The 26,572-nt window shown below is 42.5% G+C and overlaps 1 protein-coding gene across 1 annotated transcript; it reads right to left on the minus strand.

The window, feature by feature from the left end:
• Positions 1-1,348: 1,348 nt before the first annotated feature.
• Positions 1,349-3,410, minus strand: LOC130135831 (uncharacterized). The gene has a single exon (XM_056305626.1). The coding sequence runs from the start codon at positions 3,389-3,391 to the stop codon at positions 1,349-1,351; it is 2,043 nt and encodes a 680-aa protein (XP_056161601.1). The 5' UTR covers positions 3,392-3,410.
• Between the last annotated feature and the right edge of the window lie 23,162 nt (positions 3,411-26,572).

The raw sequence follows: 26,572 nt of genomic DNA on the forward strand, positions 1-26,572 counted from the left end.
ATTAATTGATTATGCCTTGTCAGTTGTATGTCTAACAATGTAACTTTTTCATGCATGTAAATCCTTGAAAGTCTAACGGAAAATGGGAAGATGAATAAGGGATGTGAAAGATTAGATTACTAAGTCTCTTACCCAGCCCGGTACAATATAGAATTTTGTGAAATCACCATCAATTATCTAAAAACTTAAAATTATTGGACAAAAGCATGGTTCAATATTTTGGTGCAAATTGAGGAAATTATCCCAAAAGTCATAAAATTATTGTATGAATGTCAATTCAGTTCTAAACTTTCTAATTTGACTAATGTAGTCCTAAACCTTTTGACAATTTTCTAATATAGTCCATCTAGCCAATTTAGGTTGAAAATCGCTAGCATTGTGGTTTAGTTAGGGCCAGCTGTCTTACGTAGCATGGTCGATGCATGACGTGAAAGAAATGAATCAAAATGATGTTGTTTTGCAATTTTAAAAAAAATCAGGATTTTGTTTTTTTTTTCATTTTCTTTTCTTTCTTTTTCCACACTACTGTTCATCCTCCTTATGTCTTCGTCAATGTTCATCGCCGAGGCCGGTGGGAGTCGTCGGCGCCTTGGCAAGGGCTTGCATGCCCTTGCTCGCCATTTCTTTGTGGGCCTACCACTTGCGTGGTCGGGCTCACATGGGCTGGCCTGGTTTGCACTAAATTACAGAATGACATTTGCAGTCCATCTTTGCCTCTGATATTTTTGGAAATCTCTTCCTTGGCCCCTACACTCCACATCTTCCCTTATGAGATTACTTTTGAATGTGTTGTCCCATGGCTGCTTCTAAAGTGCGAGTTTCCGTTGTACGCGTGTGATAGATAGCAAGGCATATTCAAATGCAATGTCTTTGGACTCAAATCAGAGTAGATAAGCTGTCAAAATTATATCTAGTGTTAAACCATTCATGATCACTCTTGATTTGATCAGGATACGAAGCAAAACACCATTTACTATCCTTTTAGACTAGAACATGTTTCAAACGAAGTAACGGATATTCTCTTGTTTTGACTTAAAAATGCGGGTTTTTTTATTACCGGTACAACATCAAACTTGCGACACAAATATTAAACCAGTGCAATCAGGTGTATTTTGGGTGAGCTTCTCCAATTTGGCTCAAAGAAGTGCACAAAAGCGCAGGATATTAGAGAAATTGAACAGCTAGAGTTTTTAGGGGACACTTAGCATTGTGCAGGAAGAGCAAATAAGCACACTTATCACAAGAAGAGAAGAAACAAAGGTGTAATCAAAGTGAGATACCTCCCAAGAGATTTTCAATGGAATTTGCTCGTAGGAGCCTCATCTTTTGCCGACTTGGCGACTATCAATCAGCTCGCCCAAGCTGTAACTACACCATGTTTTATTTGGAATTGTTCGCTCAAGCCAAGTTGTGCCATCAATAACCAAACCAAGGTGACAAGTTCTCCCCCTTTACTAAGTTGTCGAGCATGCATGAACGGTTGGCAATGAATGGCAGCATACGACAGCAATTCCACCCAAACTTCACTCATGATGTCCCACTTCTTGTCATGAAATTTCCGCAACTCTTTAGCGAGAATACACGCATCAAAGAGAGCAGACTGGCTTCTGTCTCCTTTCACTAAAGCTGGATTCAAATCTGTAGGAACAGAAAGTAGGTTTTGGCAGGCACTCCTCTTATCAAAGATAGTTTCATCGAAGAACGTGTCTGCCTCAGCACAAGTGTCTCGAAACCTTATTTGGCCAATCCCAGCCACTGCAGACATCATATCAGGTTGTTTGATCATAAGATGAAGCATGTAATCTGACAAGACCTTACTGGTTTTACGGTGGTCGTTTGTACTTTCATCAGTGTTGTAACAGAGTTCGGTGGCGATGTGCCACAGTAAAAGGCTCTTTCCATAATCAACATCACAGACGAATGGAAGCAATTTTTGGCAATTTTCCACTGATTTAGTATGCTCCAGAGCCCATTTACCTCGAGAAGCACAAATCTCATTTGTTCTTCGCAAAGATGCTTTCCGTTTCAGCTCATAAAAAATCAGTTCACCTAATTTTTCACTGTATTGTTCTACTCGTCCAAACTTCAAGTCATCAAAAAATTCCCCCAGATATATGAGACCAAGGAGTTTCTCAATCCATTTTGGCCACTTTCTCAGCTGGGTATCTAAAAAATTGTACTGGAAGATAGATTTAGACCATCTAGCATTTAGTATATGCAATGCAAATGGTGAACTTTCAGATTTGAATTTGAGGAGGAACTTAATGAAGATGCTTCCTTTAATCAAACTTCTACCAGGTTCCTTCTCAGATGCAGCTATTTTTGCAATTGTCCAGTCAGAGCAAATGAGCCTAACAAAACCTACAAATTCCAGGCCAATAGCTCCAAGAAGCAAGGTGTATGTAATCTGTATATCATATTCATGAAAATCATGCTTGTCCAGGACGTAGAAACTTGCAAAAGCTGAAACAATGGAACCAATTGAGATAGCTCGGAAAAGGTACCCTGTTGGACAGCGAATAACGGCAGCCTTGGTATAAAGAACATCATAAAAGAAGTTGAGCTCAGCCTCTATGACTCGAAAAGCATCCTTTGCGGTTCTGCCCCTGAAAAATCGATAGCTGTCTGCGCCTTCATTAAAGCCGAAGATGAGATCCACAAGGAGGCCTTTGAAGGTTGTGAAGTAAAAAAACGCCTCTTTTATCGCTGTTCTGTCGTCCAAAATGTTTCCATCTTCCGCTCCAACATGTGACCAATGAAGTAGGCCCTCTGGTGACCTACCCAACATCTTGGTGGTATGGTATTCTCTGGCAATCTTGGGATAATTCGGTCCAGCATCAGCAGGCGGGAGCAAGGAGCCCCGGAATTTACTGAAGCTGGCGAGGTACAGAGCACGTGTTCGCTCTATGTATTTAATGGTTCCTCCAATAAATAAGAGGATGGTTGGGACAATCAGCTTGCTACTGGGGAAGGATTGATAAAATACATAGCCTGCAGCGCCTAGCTGGAATAAGAGATTAAGCAAGTGCCTACGCCACAGCTCGTTATCCTCGAGCGCGAAAGCGGTTATGGTGTCTGGTCCTCCGAGATGCAGCAGAAGAAATGGAGCCCAAAATGCCAAAAGGTCACCATAGGCATCAGCCTCGGAGTCTGAAGTACCACCAGCGAATTGGGCTCTGGAAATGAGTCCAAAGGCATAGTTAGCAACCGAGTCGGCGACCAAGTAAGCTGACCAGATGAGCACCAAGATCCACCTGTGCGAACACCTCTTTCGAATGGGTGCCAAAAAAATGAGAAAGACTTGCAGAGATAGGCTCGTAAGGATCGCCCCTCGGACATTGAATTTCATCCACAAATTCTTGGCTTCTGCAAGGATTTCAATATTTCCCATTTTATCGTCGCCGTCTCACCAGATCCTGGAAGGAAAATCTTTTAGTCAGCATGAGTATTACAGTAAGGCAACAATTATTGAATAGATTTTAAAACTGGAGAACATAATTACAGAAAGGTGACTATTGAGGGCAGAGAGTCGATTATACCTTGAAATTTATTTATGATCAGATAGGAATGGATGTCCTGCTTCAGGCAACCAAGTGTCAAGCAATGCATAGCTATAAAGGAGTTAGAGTCCGCGTGAAACCCGTGGAATGTAAAATCGAAGTACAATAGATACGCGATGGAAAGTGTAATATTTGGTAGGGGAGGTAAAAAAAGAAGAGGAAAGTAGATTGGTAAAAAGGGACCAACAGCAAAAATATAAAGGGAAAGGATTGTTGAATTGTGTCTCGATTTTAAGCTTTTTACAAATTCTGAACTGATTGTATAAATATCCAAGTTTGAGCACACAAATAAATTCAAGAAGGGCAGCTTATGTTACGGTTAAAACAAAAGGGAAAAATTTTCTGGCAAGACAAAATTAGGGGCTCACATATTCTATTTCATAAATATATATTTTATTTTTTATGGGGTAAGAAAAGTTTTTGTGAGAGAAGGAAAGTAAAAAAGCAAAGGTTTTGTTATTATGCTTCTAGCCAGTAGCCGCACGCAAGGGAAAAAAATCGTGGGTTTTCCTTCGGCGAAAGGAACCCCGCAAGCCGAGAAGCAACATAGTATTTTAGAAAAAAAAAAAAGAGAAGCAACATAGTAAGGGTGAGCCACCGCAAGAAGAAAACGCGAAGAATTTACGACCGTTCTTGAGTCAGCCGTGCGAAGAGTTTTATTTTGGGCTTGAACATTAGGTGATTTTGTGCAATGCGTTTTACATCCAATTTAGTTGTTTGGCTTAATTTAGGTGTGGAGAACATTCAAGCGTGTCAGTGATTGTATCCGATTTTAGTGGATTATTTACCGTTGACTCTCTTCGTAGATGTAGGTACCACCACTCGGACCGAATCACGTAAATCTCTGGTGTCCTTTATTATTCGTCGTTTATTTCCCTGGTGATTTCGCTTTGACTTAAATTGCAAAATCATGTTAGTTTCCGCGTTAAAATTTTTAACAATTGGTAGAAGAGCTTGAGGATTGGATTTTTTGGATAATAATTTGGGGCTTTTGCTTGTGTGATTATTATCTGGAAATTATGCTGTTGTAATTATGTCTGGAGCAAAAATAGAAATTGAAAAGTTTAACGGAAAGAATAACTTTGGGTTATGGAGCATCAAGATAGAGGCGCTATTAACAACTCAAGGTTTGGTCGAAGCATTGGAGAGTTAGGATAAGTTGCCCAAAACAATGAAAAATGCCGAAAAGGACGTGCCAATGAGGAAGGCAAAGAGTATAATCATGTTGAACCTATTGGATGAGGTGTTAATAGATATAGTCGAGGAGAAGAATGCTGCGGGGTTGTGGGCAAAACTTCAGGCACTCTATGCAACGAAGGGTTTAAACAATTACATGTACATGTTGAAGTGGATGTTTCAGCTTCGACACACTGAAGGTACGTTTATTAGATCCCACCTAGATGAGTTTAATAGACTCATGATGGATTTAAAGAACGTCAGTAAGATTTTAGATGATGAAGAACATGGCATGATGTTTTTAGCTTCTTTACTAAAGTCATGGGGAGCACTTTATTGATTCACTACTACATGGGCACACTACGATTACCTCAGAAGCATTAAAGTCCACCTTATTTTCTAAGAAGTGGCAAAAAAAGTTGCGAGATGACAATTTAGTGCAGGATATAACGCTGGGACAAGTATTACTTGATCTCCATCATCTACTATAGAGTGGAAGACTCCTGAGGAAGTATGATCGAGGAAACCTGTTAATTACTCCGGACGAGTATTCGAATGTCCTGTGTATGGTAAGCTTGAGCCAACAGCGAAGAAGTACATATTTTTGGGTAATGCACATGGGGTGAAAGGCTATCGGCTATGGTGCACTGATCCCAAATCACCCGATTTTCTAATTAGCAGAGATGTGATCTTCGTCGAGACTACAATACATCAACAGAGGAGTCCTAAGAAACAACCAGCAAAGTAGACAGATCGTGATGTCAGTAGTGAGGTGGAGCTTTAGGTAGAGACTCTGGAGACCTCGGAGGTAACACAATTAGAGACTACAAATGAGGTTGTGGTTCCTAAAGTCGGTGATACTGAACAACTAGTATAGCCATAGCACATTATAGCCGTAGGCAGACAAAGAAGGAAAATTAAATCACCGGTACGCGATGGTTATACAAATATTGATTATGCATTGACTGTAGCTGATGAGGTGACAGATGGGCATTCATCTTACTCTGAGACGATTGCTAAGAGTGAGTCGTCCTAGTGGATAGGGGCTATGAGCGAAGAGATGGAATTACTCCATCGTAATCAGACTGGGAGCTTGTCAAAATACCAAAGAGCCGGAAGATTGTTGAAAGCAAATGAGTTTACAAATAGAAAGAGGGCATTCCTGGTGTCGAGGCAACGAGATATAATGCGAGACTTGTTGTGAAGGGGTATATACAACGGGAGGGCATTAACTACAACGATGTGTTCTAACTAGTGTTAAGGGATACTTCTATTCGTATATTACTTGCTTTAATTGTTGCACAGAATCTCAAGCTAGAGTAACTAGATGTGAAAACAGTGTTTCTTCACGGTGAGTTGGAGGAGCTGATTTACATGAAACAGCCAGAGGGATTTGTTATTCAATGTTGCTTATTAAAGAAATCTTTATATGAGTTAAAACGATCTCCTAGGTAATGGTATAAGCGTTTTGATACTTTCATGGCTAGTTAGGACTATTCGAAAAATCAGATGGATAATTGTGTTTACTTTAGGAGATTGAAGCATGGGTCTTTGATATATATGTTATAACGTATAACATGTTGATAATAGCTAAGAATATTTTTGATATTGATGTGCTAAAAAGGCAATTAAGTGCTGAATTTGATATGAAAAATTTAGGTGTTGTAAAGAAGATATTGGGCATGGAGATCTTGCGTGACAAGACTGTAGGAGTTTTACATCTATCTCAAAAGAAATATATTGAGAAGATTATAGCACATTTTAATATGCAGTCAGCAAAATCTGTGAGTACACCTTTAACGAAGCACTTTAAACTTTCTGATAAATTATCACCGCAAACTGAAGAGGAGGAGGAGGAGTGTATGTCCACTGTTCCTTATTCTAATGCAGCGAACAGTATTATGTATGCTATGGTATGTACTAGGCCTAACATTTCACAAGCTATAAGCGTAGTTAGCCGTTATATGAAAAGTGCTGGTAAAGCTCAATTGGGAAGTTGTGAAGTGAATCCTCAGATATTTAAAAGAGACAACAAACGTTGGTATAGTATATCGGAGGGACGGCAATGGTAGTGAGACTGCTGGTTATGTGGATTTAGATCCCGCCGGTGACTTGGATAAGTGTAGGTTTTTAGCAAGGTACATGTTTATATTAGCAGGTGGTGCAATGAGTTGGAAGTTGTCTTTACAGGATTACATTCCCTTGTCTTCAACTGAGGCAGAGTACATGGCACTAACTTTTATAGCAAATGAGGCAATATGGTTATAAGGTTTGCTCTCGGACTTTGGATTGGATCAGAAAAGTGTTGATATACATTGTGATAACCAATGTGCTATATATCTGGCGTATAATCCGGTTTATCACAAGTAAACAAAGCATATCGATATCAGGTACCATTTCATTCGATATGTCTTTGCGAAAGGTAAGGTTGTTGGGAAAAAGATTGTTACAACAAGAGAATCTCGTAGATATGATAACTAAGCATATTCCTTTGTAAAGCGCAAGCTTTGCTTAAGCACAATTGGTGTCTGTAGAGAGAGTAAGCGTCCGTCGGGGCATTGGAAGAGGAGCATGAATGACGAGCACTATGACTTAGCTTCAAATGTCCAACCAAGGTGAAGAATTGTTGAATTATATCTCGAATTTGAGATATTTATGGAACCTGATCCAGTTGGATAAATATCTAAATTTAACCTAACAAAAAAATTCAAAAAGGGCAGCTTCTATTACGATTAAAAAAAAAGGAAAAACTTTGTGACACTACGAGACAAAATTAGGGGCTCCATATTTTATTATACAAATATATATATATATATATATATATTATTTTTATGGGGCGGAAAAGTCTTTGTCAGAGAAGGAAAGTAAAAAAGCAAGGGATTTGTTTTTATTCTTCTAGCCTGCAGTAGCCGCGCACAAGGGAAAAGAATCTTGGGTTTTCCATCGGTGAAAGGAGCCGCACAAGTGAATAGTTGAGAAGCAACACAGTAAAGGGTGAGCCGCCACACGAAGATGGAGCAAAGAACGTATGACCGTTCTTGAGTCAGTCGTGCAAACAGTTTTGGTTTGGGCTTGAACACCTAGTGATTTTGTGCTGTGCATTTTACATCCAATTAAGTTACTTATTTGTAAACACTTTGAGTTTATGCTTAATTTAAGTGTGAAAAACACCGAAGCGTATGAATGATTGTAACTCTAATTCTCCGATTATAATGGATTATTTGCTACTAACTCTCTTGTGGATGTGGTTCCGCCACTCAGATCGAACTATATAAATCTTTGGTGTCATTTATTGTTCATCGTTTATTTCTCTGATGATTTTGCATTAACTTAAATTGCAAGATCGTGTTAATTTCCTCATTAATATATATAACAAGGAAGAAGAAAAGAAAAGAAAGAAAGGGAAATAATTGCAGCAACTTGAAGAGGTCTTCAATCATGAGCTTTTTGAGTTTGGCAACATATATATGTGCAGTTCCTTCACTTGCTTAGAGATAGAATTTTCATTAATTATGGAAAATTCAAAATATTTCAAAGCACTAAACTTATCGGTACCTTGTTTGTCAGTATTATATTTAGTCTCCAAGGCATTCCAAATGTCTGTGGGATTTGTGTAAGATCAAAAAAAATTATATCGACAATCTGACATAACATTGAGAATTCTTGCTCAACATCTCCTTTCATCATCAATTGCTTCTTTCCAAAATGATGCATGTCTTGATGACATTGCCTCACTGAACGTTCTCAGATTTTTATCGAAGTGAAATTACATGGGTAATTTATTCACAAGATTTTTCATATCGTCTTCTGAGAGTTACAAAATCAGAATCGAAATCCTTCGTTTTCTTCACTTTTGGACTTCTCCTCGGCTCACTTGGAGAATCAAACAATTTTTTTTACTTGATGAAAGATATCTTGCGTCAATTGGTGTTGGTGAATATGCTAAGGTATCACTTAAATCTTTAAGAAATTTACGTTCAAGAAATTCGATATCTCTTGATTTCACAATAATATTAGATTCAATATCTAATAATCGACAAGCTCTAGAGTTTTCAACATATCCAACAAACACGCTTTTTAATTCCATTGATTCTAATTTGGTTCGCTTAGGCTTGGGAATTCTATAATACTCAAGGCATCCCCATACTTTAAAGTATTGCATATTCAGTACCATTCCTTTTCATAATTCATATAAAAGACATCTTAAATTTCTTTGAAGGAATTTGGTTGTGAACATGACATGCAAGAAGTGCTTCTCCCCACAAATTGATTGGCGATATGCTTGTAAGATCATGAAATTAACTGTATCTACCAAAATTCGATTCTTTTTTTCTGCCATTCCATTTTGTTGCGGTATATAAGGTGCACTTGCTTGATACACAATACCATTTTCTTCTCAAAATGCATAAAAATCTAATGAGAAGTATTCTCCTCTCCAATTACTTCTCAAAACTTTGATTTTTGCATCCTTTTGATTTTCAACTACAACCTTATATACCTTAAACACATCAAAAGCTTGATCTTTTGATTTCATAAGGTAAACATGAGTATATCTAGAGTAATCATCAACAAATGCAATAATATAACGATTTCTACCTCTAGTTACTATACCATTTAATTTACAAATATCATAATGCACTAGTTCAAGTACTTTAGTAGATCTTTCTACATTTGAGAACGATTTTTTAGTCTTCTTTTCTTGTAAACTTATTTCACAATCCTTCTTATCCAAATCTTCACATGATATCATACCACTATTCATACATTTCAAAGTACTATAGCCAACATGTGATAATTTATTGTGCCACAAGGAAGATAACTCAAGCATATAACCAGTTGAACAACACGCTCTTGGGGAGAATGCCGATGCAACATTAAGAAGATTTGCTAGAATGAAGAAATCAGCAATTCCTAGTTATTACATTGTGCATCCACAAGAAACTTGTCACGCCCCGCACTCCTCGGCGCGCCACATCCCTCGCAAAGGTCGATTCGTGTGCGACGTCCCAGGACGCGTCGCCGACCCAACACCCAACACAGAGATTTAAAGCACATGCGGAAGTAATTAAAACCACCCGTACATTAAAATACACCTGACCAAGGATAGCCATACAACAACCAGCACGGATAAATATACACGTGTTTTGACATCGGGAGACATATATAATATTCATATACAGCCCACACTCAAAAATCAAAAGCGGGTACGTGGCTCGGCGATCAAACACTATATCTAGCCGGGGCTCCTCCCAAAACGTTTCAATACGCCTGCCATCCTCAATGCTGGGGTTATGAAAAAGTGGGTTTCAACAACAGTGAGAATAAATCTCAGCGAGTAATTCCCTAAACCTAAATTAGGCTAAAGTGCACCTCCTGACGAGTACTAAATCAACACACCAAGCAAATGATAATTGACTTAGGCCCTCGGGCCCAAATCCAACACTCACCTTGCCCCGCAGTTAGGCACTTACAGATCAAGCATAAAACATAGGACCCGGTCGCAAAGACATGTACACATCATTTGGTCACAACGCATGTCATGCTTATGCTCGTGCTCATACGCGTGCTCACGCCTCATCAATGCATTTTCGCACGCTTGCACTCTAGCATACTTGCCATTTATCAATTTCTCCTCCGACCCGCGTTAAACGCATCAGGTCCGACCCGCGTAAAACGCATCAGGTCTATCACTATCCAACACTTCCTGGCCCGCGTAAACGCATCAGGCCCAGTGTCTCTAGCCCGCGTAAACGCATCGGGCGCAACACCGATCTCCATATACGGACCGAACCGCGTAAACGCATCGGGTTGGCCGTCTTCCGGCAATCCAGGGCATCGTCTCGCGTTAAACGCCTCAGGACGGGTTCACTACCTCGCGTAAAACGCATCAGGGTTTATTGTGATCACACATTCACAAGCACCAATTTTTCATCTGAACCCCGCGTTAAACGCATCAGGGCATTTTAGGTGATCACAATGCACATGTCACTCGAGCACACTTGTAAATGCACATGCCGTGCCACTGCTCGTGATGCAAACTCATGGCCATAAACTTCACACTCGGGCATTCACTTGCACCGCACCACTTACTCAAATCATGATGCAATCATGCGCATTTGCACCACGCATATTCAATTTCATAAATCAACATGCCCAATCAACATATTAGCATGACCATGAAAGCAATTCAAAGCACTCTTGCACGGCACATAAATCACACAATTGAGTCAACATCAATTCACGCACTCGAGGCCCGGTAAGAGACTCCATTCTTAGTCACACTAGGCACGTGACACGGCACCACAAAATTGATCACAACCCAGTACAAATCAGCCACTTAGCCCGCCAACCTAAACATTCCCGATAATCACACAATTAACCTCCAAATTGATCGCTCATAGACCAATCCAAACCCGGTATGGACAGCCACCAAACAAATCGTCCTAGGCCAACAAATGTTCTCGAAACACTCCATTTGACTCCCCAAAATATCACTCAAATCAGCCACCATGAAGACCAAATGAGGCGCGCACTAAAATCCACATTTTAAACCCGAAACTTCCCAAACTTGGGCTAATCCGACCCAAATCTGTCCGGCCAATACTCGGCGCTTCTCGGGCTACTAAACCTCCATTCATTCATCACACTAACCCCATAGAACAGCCACCAAAACAGCCGCCATAACAGGCACCGTTTAGATCACAAGTTTCTCCCGCCAAATTCACAATTTGTACCCGAACCAAGGCGTCGACGCTCAGCCACTATCCAGCACACCACAAACCACTAAACCTCGATTAGAACATCATGCTAACCCACCGAATGCGCCACAACATCAGCCCTTAACAGCCTCCACAAACTAACCCCCAAATTGATCGCGCCTTGTCCGATTCAAACCCGATATGGACAACCACCAACAGGTCGCTCTAGGCCACTAATTATCCTCAAAACGCTCCATTTAACTCCCCAAAATAACATCCAAATCCGTCACCACGTGGACCAAACTATGCGCGCTCTATAATCCCCAATTGAACCCGAATTAATCCGAACTCGGGCCGATTCAATCCAAATCTGTCCAGCCCATATATCGCGCCTCTCGGGTTACTAATTCTCCATTAGTTCATCATACTAATCCACCAAATCGACCACAATCACAACCCCTAATCACCTCCACAATTTAACCCCTAAATCACCCTAATTAAACCCTAAATCCCATCTAGAAATGTAAATTAGCCTAATTAGGGTTTAGGGTCAAACTCACCGGGTGTCCTAAGCTTGAAACGGCCAAACACGCGATGAAAAGGGGCTGGGCAGCGGCGGTCCCTTGCCGGAACAGTAACGGCGGCGGCGGCTCCGGCGAACGACGCGAACAAAGGCGACGAACTAGACGATTCCGCGGCTTAGGGAGGGGAAGGGACACGGCCAGAGAGTGTGGGACGGCTGGGCGAGGCTGGGTGCGACGGTGGTGGCGGCGGAATAGCTCCGGCGGCGGCGGAGCTCCTCCGGCGAGCGGCGGCGAGGGCGTCGAGAACAGGGGAGGCGTCAGGGAGGAAGAAGAACAGGAGAGGGGAGAGATGGCTATGGGTGGAAGGACTGCCGGCTGAGGAGAGAGGGACGGCGGCCCACGGCGACCTCGCGGCGTCGACGAGGGCGCGGCGAGGCTAGCTGTTCGCGCCGCGCTCGCGGGCAAGGCGTCGGCGACGGCGCGACGGCCGGGCGGGAGGGCGGCGACGAGCTGGTCCCGGTGAGTTGGGGCGAACGGCGACGGGCAGCAAGGAAAAGAAACAGAAGCAGCAGCGTCGGGCAAAGCTGAGCAGGAACGAAGCAGAACCAGAACCAGGCGAGTTCGGGGAAGGAAGAAGGAAGAAGAAGAAGAGAAAGAAAAAGAAAGAAAGAAAAGAAAAGAAGAGAGAGAGAGAGCAGGTGGGAGTTGGTGAGCTGAGGGGACGTGGGCAGGGGGGAGATGTGCGCGGCTCGGGAAAGCAGAGGGAGAAGGAAAGAGAGAGAGAAAAGGGGGAGAGAGAGAGAGAGAGAGAAAAGGACAAACGTGCGGGCAATGGGGTCTTCGGCGCGACAGAAGGAAGGGAGAGAGAGAGAGAAAGAGAGAGAGAGGGGGAGAGAGAGAATAAAAGGAAATATTTGAACATTCAAATATTAATCGCGATCCGATGGCCCAATTTAAAAACCGAAAGTGGTCTACGGGTCCAAAATAAGCCTCGCACATAAAAAGGGACAAAGGCCAAATTAATTAGACCAAATCATAACGAGGGAGGTCTACTAGTCCAAATTCGCACGTGGTCAAAAACTCCCATTTTTCCATCATTCCTGACAATCTCAACGTTGGCTACCATAATATTGACACCGTCCAATTTATTTTGTCCCGAAACTCCCGGAAATCGACTGCCAAGTTCAGGATCCAAATAACGGCCAAATTTGATCGAGTGCGATTCTAGCGAAATCTCTAATTTAAAATGATAACCAGGAGTGATCAGTTCCCGGGCGAGATTTTACTATAAGCACACTGACAAATTACGCGTTTTATAAATCCCAAAAATGGGCCGAAATTCGGGATGTCACAACTCTTCCCCCCTTATAAAAATTTCGTCCTCGAAATTTACAATCCAAACCGACTACTCGAACAAATGGGGGTATTGGTGTCGCATCACTTCCTCGCTTTCCCATGTGGCGCCTTCCGTCCCGTGATGTTCCCAGACAACTTTGACTAACGGGATCGTCTTGTTTCTCAAAATTTGCTCCTTTCTGTCCTCGATTCGCACTGGCTTTTCCACGTACGACACCCTGTCGTCCACGTCTACCACCTCATGATTTAGCACGTGGGTCGGGTCCGGTTCGTATTTCCTCAACATCGACACGTGGAAGACGTTATGAACCTGCGACAAATTCGGCGGCAAGGCGAGACGATAGGCCAACGTCCCAATCCTTTCCAAAATCTCGAACGGGCCTATATACCTTGGACTTAGTTTCCCTTTCTTGCCAAACCTAGATAGTCCTCTCATCGGCGAGACCTTAAGAAATACATGGTCGCCAATTTGAAACTCCAATGGTCTACGCCTTCGATCCGCGTAACTTTTCTGACGGCTCTGAGCTGTTCTCAACCTTTCCCGGATAGTCTTTACTGTTTCCACTGACTGCTGAACCAACTCTGGACCCGTTATACTTCTTTCTCCTACCTCATCCCAACACAACGGTGTTCTGCAAGCCCTGCCATATAGTGCTTCGAATGGTGCCATTCTGATACTCTGCTGGTAGCTATTGTTGTAGGCGAATTCGACCAAATGCAGCTGTTCCTCCCAACCGCCCTTAAAATCCAAAACACATGCTCGCAGCATGTCTTCCAATGTCTGAATCGTCCTTTCAGACTGGCCGTCCGTCTGAGGATGATAGGCCGTACTGAATTGCAACTTAGTCCCCATGGCCACTTGCAGACTTTTCCAAAAATTTGCAGTAAACCGGGGATCACGGTCCGATGTGATTGATACCGGTACTCCATGAAAGCGAACTATCTGACGCACATATAATTCTGCCAACCTTTCTAGCTCGAAGTCTTTTCGCACCGCCAGGAAATGCGCTGACTTGGTCAATCTGTCCACTATCACCCAAATAGAGTCGTGTCCCCTCTGGCTTCTTGGCAGTCCTGTTACAAAATCCATTGTAATGTGCTCCCATTTCCATTCTGGGATTTCCAACGGCTGCAACATCCCACCAGGCTTACAATGCTGTGCCTTCACTTGTTGGCACGTCAAGCACTTAGCCACATGCCTGGCCACATCCGCTTTCATTCCGTTCCACCAATAGTGTTGTCGGAGATTCTGGTACATTTTTGTGCTGCCCGGGTGAATACTATAACTGCTCCTATGAGCTTCCGATAGAATCTCTTCCTTAAGTCCCAAATCATCGGGCACGCATAACCGTCCTCGAAACTTAAGAATTCCGTCCTCGGACACTTGGAAGTCCGGTTTCCTCTTAGTGCCATCCATCTCTAGGATCTTCTGAATCTCAGGGTCCGTAGACTGCAACGCCTTAATCTTGGCTTGCACTTCCGGTTCAATCCGTAACGTCGCCATCAGACTGGAGAGGTGTCCTACCTCGAATTTAAATTCTGAGTCCCGCGCTCCTTCCAATAAAATCCACTCTTTGACCAGCAAATGCGCGATGCTCGATTTCCTGCTCAAGGCATCCGCTACCCGGTTGGCCTTCCCGGGATGATACAATATGTCACAGTCATAGTCCTTCAATAATTCCATCCAACGTCTCTGTCTCATGTTCAATTCTTTCTGCGAAAACAAATACTTGAGGCTCTGATGGTCCGTGTAGATCTGAAACCTTTCTCCACATAAGTAGTGCCTCCAGATCTTGAGTGCGAAAATAATTGCTGCCAGTTCCAAGTCGTGGGTCGGGTAGTTCATCTCATGAGGCCTTAACTGTCTCGATGCATAAGCAACCACCCTTCCATTTTGCATTAGCACACATCCCAATCCTTTGAGCGAAGCATCGCTATAGATCTCATACCCGCCCGATCCTGAAGGAATCGTCAACACTGGCGCCGTCGTCAATCTCTGCTTCAGTTCCTGAAAACTCTCTTCGCACTTTTCCGTCCATTCAAACCTCGTTTCCTTCTTAAGCAGCTTCGTTAGCGGAGTGGCTATCGCTGAGAATCCTTCCACAAATCGCCGATAATATCCCGCCAGTCCTAAGAAACTCCGAACCTCAGTAACTGTCGTCGGTCTCGGCCAATCCATTACTGCTTCAATCTTTGCCGGATCCACGGAGATTCCTTCTCCGGAAATTATATGCCCAAGAAATGCAACTCGATTCAGCCAAAATTCGCACTTGCTAAACTTAGCATACAATGCGTGCTCTCTTAGCGTCCGTAAAACTCTTTCCAGATGTACCTCATGTTCCTCGGAGCTCTTTGAATACACTAGAATATCATCGATGAAGACAATGACGAACTGGTCCAAGAACTCTTTGAATACCCGGTTCATTAAGTCCATGAATGCAGCAGGGGCATTCGTCAGTCCAAACGGCATCACCGTGAATTCATAGTGTCCGTACCTCGTCCTGAATGCCGTCTTTGGGATATCCTCCTTTTGGATCCTTAACTGATGATACCCTGTCCTCAGATCAATCTTAGAAAATACCGAGGCTCCTTGCAGCTGACCGAACAGGTCGTCAATCCTTGGGAGGGGATACTTATTCTTGACTGTCACTTGATTCAGCTGACGGTAATCGATACACAGCCTCAACTACCCATCCTTCTTCCTAACAAGCAATACCGGCGCTCCCCATGGAGACGCACTCGGTCGGATAAAACCTTTGTCCAGCAGTTCCTGCATCTGAACCTTTAGTTCTTTCAACTCTAACAACGACATCCTATAGGGCGGCTTCGAGATTGGCTCAGTCCCTAGGGTTAATTCAACCACAAACTCCACTTCCCTTTCAGGTGGCAATCCCAGCAATCCCTGAGGAAAGACATCGGGAAGATTACACATCTCGTTTATGTCCTTTAGCCTTGGTTCCTCAACCGACTAGTTAGCCACCACATCAGTATCTTTTTATACCTTAAAGACCAAGCTCAATCCATCCAATTTCAATCCAACAATCTCCCAAAAACGAATCACATTGGTCCTTTACCAAATCTGAAATTTCTAAGTAACACTCATCCTTCCAAACCCGTCCAAGAATATCATCAGTAATCCATAAATCCTTAAACCGATTGCGCCTATTCACCATAAAATTAATTATAAGTCTTTCATGACCACTCAAGCGATAACTTCAAATTCCTCTCCTATTGCACCCAATATCACCTCGTAACACATACCGACTTTCACGGCACATCCTTCGCTTCCTCCTCAGCCAAAACATATATTTTTCCTTAGGTCCTTAGCTGATTCTGATTAATCTTCAGGGCAGCTCTCGCTTAATGTCCTACCTGTGATCGCTGCGATTGCATCAGTGGTCTAATCTATCAATTCAGCAATCTCTCACTCGATGAGCTTGTTGTCCACATCCACAATATGCTTCACTTATACCTTGACAATGACTATTCTTATGTCTCTTTCCATAAGACCGACATACGGCGTCGAAGTAGTAGTTTAGCTCTCTAAGGTTCTTCCTTACCGGAGGGACAAGTCTCATATTCTCTGTCATAGACCTTTTTCCCAAGTTCCTATTGTCCCTAACCGGCGTGTACCATGGTCCCGAAACGGCAGCCATTTCACTCATATCCATTTCACCCATCGAGCCCTCTCACTTTGCCTCATTGAAATCTCTTAAGACTCGAGAGCACTAACCGATTGCCAAGTTCCGATTTCAATCCATCCCTGAACCTCTTTGTCCTATCCACATGGTCCTTGACCATCCTTGGTGCGTACTTAGGTATTCTTACAAACTTGACCTCGTATTGATCGACTGACATCGAGGAGGAACTCTGTCTTTTTCTGTTCTTGTGCACTCTTCGAAAATTACTTCCCATTGAAGTCCCATACCAAAGCATCCCCCAACACTGCGAAGCCTTTTTCCAACCCTTATATCCAAAGTGATGTAGCCTCGGAGTCACTTTTCCCATCAAACTGCGGAGGTTTCAATTTCGAAAATTGCTCAACTAGCTATTGCGTCTGTTTGACTGCATTAACTTACTCTCAATCTTGGTTCCCATCATTCCCATTAAAATTCCAACCTCCTCATGTGTCTTCAGAATTCCATCCACTCTGAGATCCTCTGCAACTCCAGCTTGCGGACTTACACGACCTCGACCTCGACCTCAACCTCGACCGATCAAACTCACAGGGTCACACCACTCACTTGCCTGCTATAATTCCATTCAGGAATTAGAGACCTAAACCAAGCTAAACCGGTCTAAGGTCCTAGGCAGGTATACACAACAGCAGTCAAGCAACCAGCATGCGGCCTTACACAAACAGCACAACATCTCAACCAAGGAGATTCGCGTACTTACCTCGGGTCCTGCCGCACCTGCACTTTACGATCAACTAAAACAAGCACTCAATCAAACACAAGCAGTCAGGAGGTACACATAGCACACGAGGTCACCCTACTGGCTACCCAAGGTCACCGCTCCTTATCACTCCAAGCTTCGACCTAATTGGACCAAGCTGACCTTGCTCTGATACCAAATCAAACGGGGATGTCACGCCCCGCACTCCTCGGCGCGCCACATCCCTCGCAAAGGTCGATTCGTGTGCGACGTCCCAGGACGCGTCGCCGACCCAACACCCAACACAGAGATTTAAAGCACATGCGGAAGTAATTAAAACCACCCGTACATTAAAATACACCTGACCAAGGATAGCCATACAACAACCAGCACGGATAAATATACACGTGTTTTGACATCGGGAGACATATATAATATTCATATACAGCCCACACTCAAAAATCAAAAGCGGGTACGTGGCTCGGCGATCAAACACTATATCTAGCCGGGGCTCCTCCCAAAACGTTTCAATACGCCTGCCATCCTCAAGGCTGGGGTTCTGAAAAAGTGGGTTTCAACAACAGTGAGAATAAATCTCAGCGAGTAATTCCCTAAACCTAAATTAGGCTAAAGTGCACCTCCTGACGAGTACTAAATCAACACACCAAGCAAATGATAATTGACTTAGGCCCTCGGGCCCAAATCCAACACTCACCTTGCCTGCGTGTTAGGCACTTACAGATCAAGCATAAAACATAGGACCCGGTCGCAAAGACATGTACACATCATTTGGTCACAACGCATGTCATGCTTATGCTCGTGCTCATACGCGTGCTCACGCCTCATCAATGCATTTTCGCACGCTTGCACTCTAGCATACTTGCCATTTATCAATTTCTCCTCCGACCCGCGTTAAACGCATCAGGTCCGACCCGCGTAAAACGCATCAGGTCTATCACTATCCAACACTTCCTGGCCCGCGTAAACGCATCAGGCCCAGTGTCTCTAGCCCGCGTAAACGCATCAGGCGCAACACCGATCTCCATATACGGACCGAACCCGCGTAAACGCATCAGGTTGGCCGTCTTCCGGCAATCCGGGCATCGTCTCGCGTTAAACGCCTCAGGACGGGTTCACTACCCCGCGTAAAACGCATCAGGGTTTATTGTGATCACACATTCACAAGCACCAATTTTTCATCTGAACCCCGCGTTAAACGCATCAGGGCATTTTAGGTGATCACAATGCACATGTCACTCGAGCACACTTGTAAATGCACATGCCGTGCCAATGCTCGTGATGCAAACTCATGGCCATAAACTTCACACTCGGGCATTCACTTGCACCGCACCACTTACTCAAATCATGATGCAATCATGCGCATTTGCACCACGCATATTCAATTTCATAAATCAACATGCCCAATCAACATATTAGCATGACCATGAAAGCAATTCAAAGCACTCTTGCACGGCACATAAATCACACAATTGAGTCAACATCAATTCACGCACTCGAGGCCCGGTAAGAGACTCCATTCTTAGTCACACTAGGCACGTGACACGGCACCACAAAATTGATCACAACCCAGTACAAATCAGCCACTTAGCCCGCCAACCTAAACATTCCCGATAATCACACAATTAACCTCCAAATTGATCGCTCATAGACCAATCCAAACCCGGTATGGACAGCCACCAAACAAATCGTCCTAGGCCAACAAATGTTCTCGAAACACTCCATTTGACTCCCCAAAATATCACTCAAATCAGCCACCATGAAGACCAAATGAGGCGCGCACTAAAATCCACATTTTAAACCCGAAACTTCCCAAACTTGGGCTAATCCGACCCAAATCTGTCCGGCCAATACTCGGCGCTTCTCAGGCTACTAAACCTCCATTCATTCATCACACTAACCCCATAGAACAGCCACCAAAACAGCCGCCATAACAGGCACCGTTTAGATCACAAGTTTCTCCCGCCAAATTCACAATTTGTACCCGAACCAAGGCGTCGACGCTCAGCCACTATCCAGCACACCACAAACCACTAAACCTCGATTAGAACATCATGCTAACCCACCGAATGCGCCACAACATCAGCCCTTAACAGCCTCCACAAACTAACCCCCAAATTGATCGCGCCTTGTCCGATTCAAACCCGATATGGACAACCACCAACAGGTCGCTCTAGGCCACTAATTATCCTCAAAACGCTCCATTTAACTCCCCAAAATAACATCCAAATCCGTCACCACGTGGACCAAACTATGCGCGCTCTATAATCCCCAATTGAACCCGAATTAATCCGAACTCGGGCCGATTCAATCCAAATCTGTCCAGCCCATATATCGCGCCTCTCGGGTTACTAATTCTCCATTAGTTCATCATACTAATCCACCAAATCGACCACAATCACAACCCCTAATCACCTCCACAATTTAACCCCTAAATCACCCTAATTAAACCCTAAATCCCATCTAGAAATGTAAATTAGCCTAATTAGGGTTTAGGGTCAAACTCACCGGGTGTCCTAAGCTTGAAACGGCCAAACACGCGATGAAAAGGGGCTGGGCAGCGGCGGTCCCTTGCCGGAACAGTAACGGCGGCGGCGGCTCCGGCGAACGACGCGAACAAAGGCGACGAACTAGACGATTCCGCGGCTTAGGGAGGAAGGGACACGGCCGAGAGTGTGGGCCAGGGGCGTGGTGGCCAGGTGCGACGGTGGTGGCGGCGGAACGGCTCCGGCGGCGGCGGAGCTCACTCCCCGGCGGCGGCGAGGCGTCGAGAACAGGGGGAGGCGTCGGGGAGGAAGAAGAACGAGGAGAGGAGAGATGGCTATGGGTGGAAGGCTGCCGGCCGAGGAGAGAGGGACGGCGGCCCACGGGCGACCTCGCCGGCGTCGACGCAGGCGGCGCGGCGTAGCTGCTGTTCGCAGCGCCTCGCAGGCGGTCAGCGGCGAGCGCGACGGTGAGCGGGAGGCGGCGGCGAAGCTGGGTCCTGGGTGAGTTAGAGGCGAACGGCGACGGGCAGCAAGGAAAAGAAATGTAGAAGCGACGGCGTCGGGCAAAGCGAGCGGGAGCAGAACGGAAGCAGGGAACCCAGGCGAGTTCGGGGAAGGAAGAAGGAAGAAGAAGAAGAGAAAGAAAAAGAAAGAAAGAAAAGAAAAGAAGAGAGAGAGAGAGCAGGTGGGAGTTGGTGAGCTGAGGGGACGTGGGCAGGGGGGAGATGTGCGCGGCTCGGGAAAGCAGAGGGAGAAGGAAAGAGAGAGAGAAAAGGGGGAGAGAGAGAGAGAGAGAGAAAAGGACAAACGTGCGGGCAATGGGGTCTTCGGCGCGACAGAAGGAAGGGAGAGAGAGAGAGAAAGAGAGAGAGAGGGGGAGAGAGAGAATAAAAGGAAATATTTGAACATTCAAATATTAATCGCGATCCGATGGCCCAATTTAAAAACCGAAAGTGGTCTACGGGTCCAAAATAAGCCTCGCACATAAAAAGGGACAAAGGCCAAATTAATTAGACCAAATCATAACGAGGGAGGTCTACTAGTCCAAATTCGCACGTGGTCAAAAACTCCCATTTTTCCATCATTCCTGACAATCTCAACGTTGGCTACCATAATATTGACACCGTCCAATTTATTTTGTCCCGAAACTCCCGGAAATCGACTGCCAAGTTCGGGATCCAAATAACGGCCAAATTTGATCGAGTGCGATTCTAGCGAAATCTCTAATTTAAAATGATAACCAGGAGTGATCAGTTCCCGGGCGAGATTTTACTATAAGCACACTGACAAATTACGCGTTTTATAAATCCCAAAAATGGGCCGAAATTCGGGATGTCACAAAACTGACTATAATGTTGGAGCTGAAAATGATTCTGAAACATTTTTACAAGCCATGAGTTGTGATATATCCAATTTGTGGTACAATGCCATAAAGGAAGAGATAAGTTCTATGGCATCTAACGATGTTTGGGATTTGGTTAAGTTGCTAAATGGTGCGAAGGCCGGTGGTTGTAAATGGGTCTTCAAAACTAAGAACTTATTGGGCAATATTGAGAGAGATATAAAGCTGGACTCGTTGCCAAAGGATTTACTCTAAAGGAGGGAATCGATTACACGGAGACTTTTTCTCATGAAAAATTCTCTTCGTATTGTTTTGGCATTGGTTGCACATTTTGACATAGAATTACATCAAATGGATGTGAAAATGACATTCCACAATGGAGAACTAAAGGAGGAGGTTTACATGAAATAACCGTTCTCCTCTAGTAATGGTGAGCATTTGGTGTGCAAGCTTAAGAAATTTTTATATGACTTGAAACAAGCATCTCGCCAATGGTACTTAAGGTTCCATGATGTCTTCTTTTCATTCAGTTTTGTAGAAAATGTCATAGATCAATGTATATACCAGAAGATCAGTAGGAGCAAAATTTGTTTTCTTGTCCTACATGTGGATGACATTTTACTTGCAACTAATGATAAGGGGTTGCTACATGAAATGAAACAATTTCTCTATAAGAGTTTTGACATGAAAGATATGAGTGAAGCATCTTATGTCATTAGTATTAAGATCCATAGGGATAGACCTCGAGGCATTTTAGGACTATCTTAAGAAACCTATATCAATAAAGTCTTAAAGAGATTTCGGATGAAAGATTGTTCACCAAGTATAGCACCTATTGTGAAGGTGACAAGTTCAATTTGAACCAGTGCCCAAAAAACGATCTAGAAAGGGAATAAATGAAAAACATCACATATGCTTCTACTGTCGGAAGCTTGATGTCTACTCAGGTTTGCACTCGGCCCAACATTGCTTTTGCTGTAAGAATGTTAGGAAGATATCAGAGTAATCTAGGTATGGACCACTAGAGAGCTGCAAAGAAGGTGATGAGGTACCTTCAAGATACAAAAGGTTACATGCTTATGTATAGACGGACTGACAACCTAGAGGTAGTTGGCTATTCGGATTCAAACTTTGCTGGTTACGTTAATTCTTGAAAATCAACATCTAGATACATTTTTATGTTTGCTGGCGGAGCCGTGTCCTGGAGGAGTGCAAAGCAGACTTTGATTGCTACTTCCACTATGAAGGCTAAGTTCGTTTCCTATTTTGAGGCCACCTCACATGATGTGCGGTTGAAGGGACTCATATTAGAGCTTAGAGTTGTGGATTCCATTGCTAGGCCATTAAAGATGTTTTGTGACTATGTAGTTGTGGTTTTCATGGCTAAAAACAATAAAAGTGGTAGTCGAAGCAAGCACATCGACATCAAGTATTTAGCTATAAGGAAACATGTTAAAGAGAATAAAGTGGTCATAGAACACTTTAGCACTAAATTGATGTTAGCTATTTCTTTAACTAAAGGCATACCACCAATGAGTTAAAAGGATCATGTGGTTAGAATGGGAATTGGTTCTATCATGTAAATTTCTTCATATGGACGAATTTGTGAAACTCTTATTCACTTGTAATGTTTTTCTCAAATATGGTGTACACATTCATTTATTCTGAGAATAACAATCATTTTTTACCTAGAATAAACATAAGGTTAATTCATTACGTTATGTTATCACATATGGACTGATTTTGAATAGATAAGGTGTATTTTGATACATGGAAGAGAATACTCGTTCTAAGAGGACTTATCGCCATAATTCATGTGTTTTATCTTCAACATAAAGTTTTTATGGATTTGGTTCAATATTTCGTTTGATGAAATGTTGGGATCAAGTGGGAGAATGTTATCATACCGATCGATAATGTGATCCCACATTTAGTTTATTATTGTCCACATTAATTAATTTCGTTGATGTTTTATTGTTCGTATTAAGCTGCGTGATATCTATGGTGATCGCCCAATTTTAAGATAATTGTCTTGATGGAAAACGATATCTGTAAGGGTGCGAATGAGAATATAAATAGGTCTAAGCCAATTCCTTCAGTCTACAGAAAAGCACACTATCAACGTTGAGAGGGCAATTGGCTAGAAATACCCATTCACTGATCGTTCAAGTCTCTGCATATATGGTTTTTAACTTCGTCAATGGCTGAAGGTTAGTACATAATTTTTCATGTTTTCGCATTCAATTCTGATTATGCATGCATGGTTTTTTTCATCCATCAGTAGTCAGAATCTTCAATCTTTCGCCAAATTCTCTAACATTTATAAGGTGTGGAAACTTCGATGTCAACTCTGTTCCTTCAACATGGCACTTAACGGGATGTCCCCCAACTAAGTGCTCGCTTCATCCAACTCCGAGCTCATTAAATCTGCCTCGGGACTCATGCTATAGTTATATTGTGAAATCTACTTATTTGATTTTACAAGAAGTAACATGCCTACACAGAGTCCGATAATTCTGGAAGTTGATAAGGAAAACTCTTATTAAATGAAGTGATGAAATGTTTCTTCTGAAAAAGGGTTCGGGTTTGCTTCCCTGAGAATAACTTTGTCTCAATTTGTTCACATAGAATTGGTATTTTTTATATTATTAATTGCGTGATGAAACCGAAGAATCATATGTTCACGGCTTTAAGGAAAGGATTGCTTGTTTGGTCGTCGGGCCTGCTTGAACTTGGTATAACTTCAACGAATGCATTTGTTTTCACGTTGCCTTGGTTATTCTTTGATTCTCTGTTTTCCTACTTTTCACACTGACACTATTCCTCAGTAAATAATTACTTATATTATAGTAATTATTCGAAAGGAAGCAACTGGTTGTGCTACACATCGCAACAGGAGAACTTACATTTATGCTTGATCTATATCACTAACTTATTTATGGGTTTATCAAATGACACCCTGATTTATTTAACTTATATATATTTATACTATAATAACTACTAGAAAAATGATAACTGACAACGACAGGCAAATCCATCCCTAAAAGCAAAAATCCACGTTAAAATGGGCATAAGCGGCGGCTCTAAGTTTGAATGAATTTGGGGACAGCTTTGATGCATCTACAATCGATCTTCCATCATGATTACCCTGTAATGGGCTGGATAAATATTTGTCCCATTCCATATGTTGCCTAACAACTATTGCCGAACATATCGCTCGGAAGTACAAATCTACTTCCTTATAGTTTAACAATGGGCATCCTGGAGTTCCACTAGAAGTTTATTCTTTTAAGAGTTGTGTAAAATGCCGACTTGAGATGAATGTTCGAGTTTCAGACGTTATTTATGGTGATAATTGGCAATGGCCCCCTGCCAGACGTTGAAATTTTAAGCAAGCTTACGTGATTCAATATTGCCATGCTCTAACGCCATTTGCTGATGCTTGAGAATTAGTCAGAAATAGGGGTCCAAGTTGCTACGCCATAGACTTGTGGTTCAATCCTAATGGTCCAAAATTTGGATTAATACCCTGAACAAGCTGCTTACTAATAGACTCAGCCAATTTTGTTGTACAAGCAGCACTTGCTATCTATGTGATGCTTATCTTGAATTTAGGTGTCATCTTTCCTTTGAGTGCTCTCTCCCTAAGCCAGTTTCGGGAAACATTCTACCTTTTTGTGATGCTGACAGAGCTATTGGATGTGGGACATTGAACATTCTATCAGTAGGCTTTTCAATACCTTACAAGGGAAACTGTTTGGATAGAAAGGAACTCTGTGTTTTATGATGATCCTTCTCCTTCTACTAATTGGGTGATTAGTTATATAATATTTGCTATTACAACTCAAAGGTAACATTTTATCATTGACCATAAACTGATATTGTCCTCTGAACACTCGGGATTGTGCAGCCATTGGGGCATTTCGTGTGCTACTGTCGTTTTCTAAGCTGCGATGAGATGGTTGCAGTGTAGCCTTTGTAAGTGGATGGCCATTCTGACCTGTCGGCCAACGGAAGTGAAAAATTGTGGCTTTGCTTCACCGAGACGTTATCTTGCCCTTTTTCTGGTCGCCTTTGGAAAAAAGAGAAGTTTGTAAAAAAGGAAAAGGGAAAGAAAAGACACATCAAGGGCAATGATATGGTTCACCACGTGAAGTTCAAGCTTTACGCTTTCACAAATCTCAACAAAATATCTAAGGGCTGTGTGGATAGATCTTTATATTTTATTTTTGTTTAATCTAATTATGTCTCGACAAGTTTTTACATATATATATATTTTTTTTTTGGGTTTGAAACATGTGAAATTTTCACAACCGTTAAATATTTATATGTAATTTATACATAATTTTGCAAAATATTTTAATATTTAAATTACATTTTTAACTTTAACTGGAAAGTGAAAAATTGTTTTTGCATTATAAAAAGCATAAATAAACAAGTTCTAAAAAAATTCAGTTAACCCTGATCATCATGATTACCTTCTTTCATTCTATTTTATTACGTGTAATTTGTGAAACCAAACTAATATATATGCACACATATATTAATAATGAGAAAGTTAGGTAGAATGGAACTTAATAGTTGAGCCATATCATTACAAAATCCCATTCCTTCCCACTCTCCTTAACATTATTTAGACATATTGCTTTACAATAAAGCAAAAAACCGAATCATCTCAATTAAGATAATGGTTTTAGAATACATCAACATCAACTTACCTTATTTATTAAATTAGATGTATATATATGTATATATACATATATATATAGGTTTTGTAATTGGTGTTTATCATTTAAATATTTTTTATTATCTACTATTATTGTACACTTGTATAGAGAGTTTTTATACAATAAATGAGCTGGGTAAGTTTCATGTAATAAATGAGGGGATTGGCCATCAATTTCTAGAGTTCCAAAAGCGCCTCGTCTGTCTCTACATCTCCCAAAAAAGTGAGGAGAAGGAGAACCAAAGGAAAAGAAACAAAATTAAAGTGATGGTCAACGGTTAACCATGATGGAGTTAAGTTGCTTTCTAG

The sequence above is a fragment of the Syzygium oleosum genome, unplaced genomic scaffold (genome assembly GCF_021117445.2).
Source record: "Syzygium oleosum isolate NSW1041296 unplaced genomic scaffold, Sole_v2.1 Sole_v2.38, whole genome shotgun sequence".
In the NCBI taxonomy this organism is placed as follows: Eukaryota; Viridiplantae; Streptophyta; class Magnoliopsida; order Myrtales; family Myrtaceae; genus Syzygium; species Syzygium oleosum.

Excerpts from the sequence above, each read along its gene's own strand:
- LOC130135831 (XM_056305626.1), bottom strand. The coding sequence starts at position 3,391 with ATGGGAAATATTGAAATCCTTGCAGAAGCCAAGAATTTGTGGATGAAA.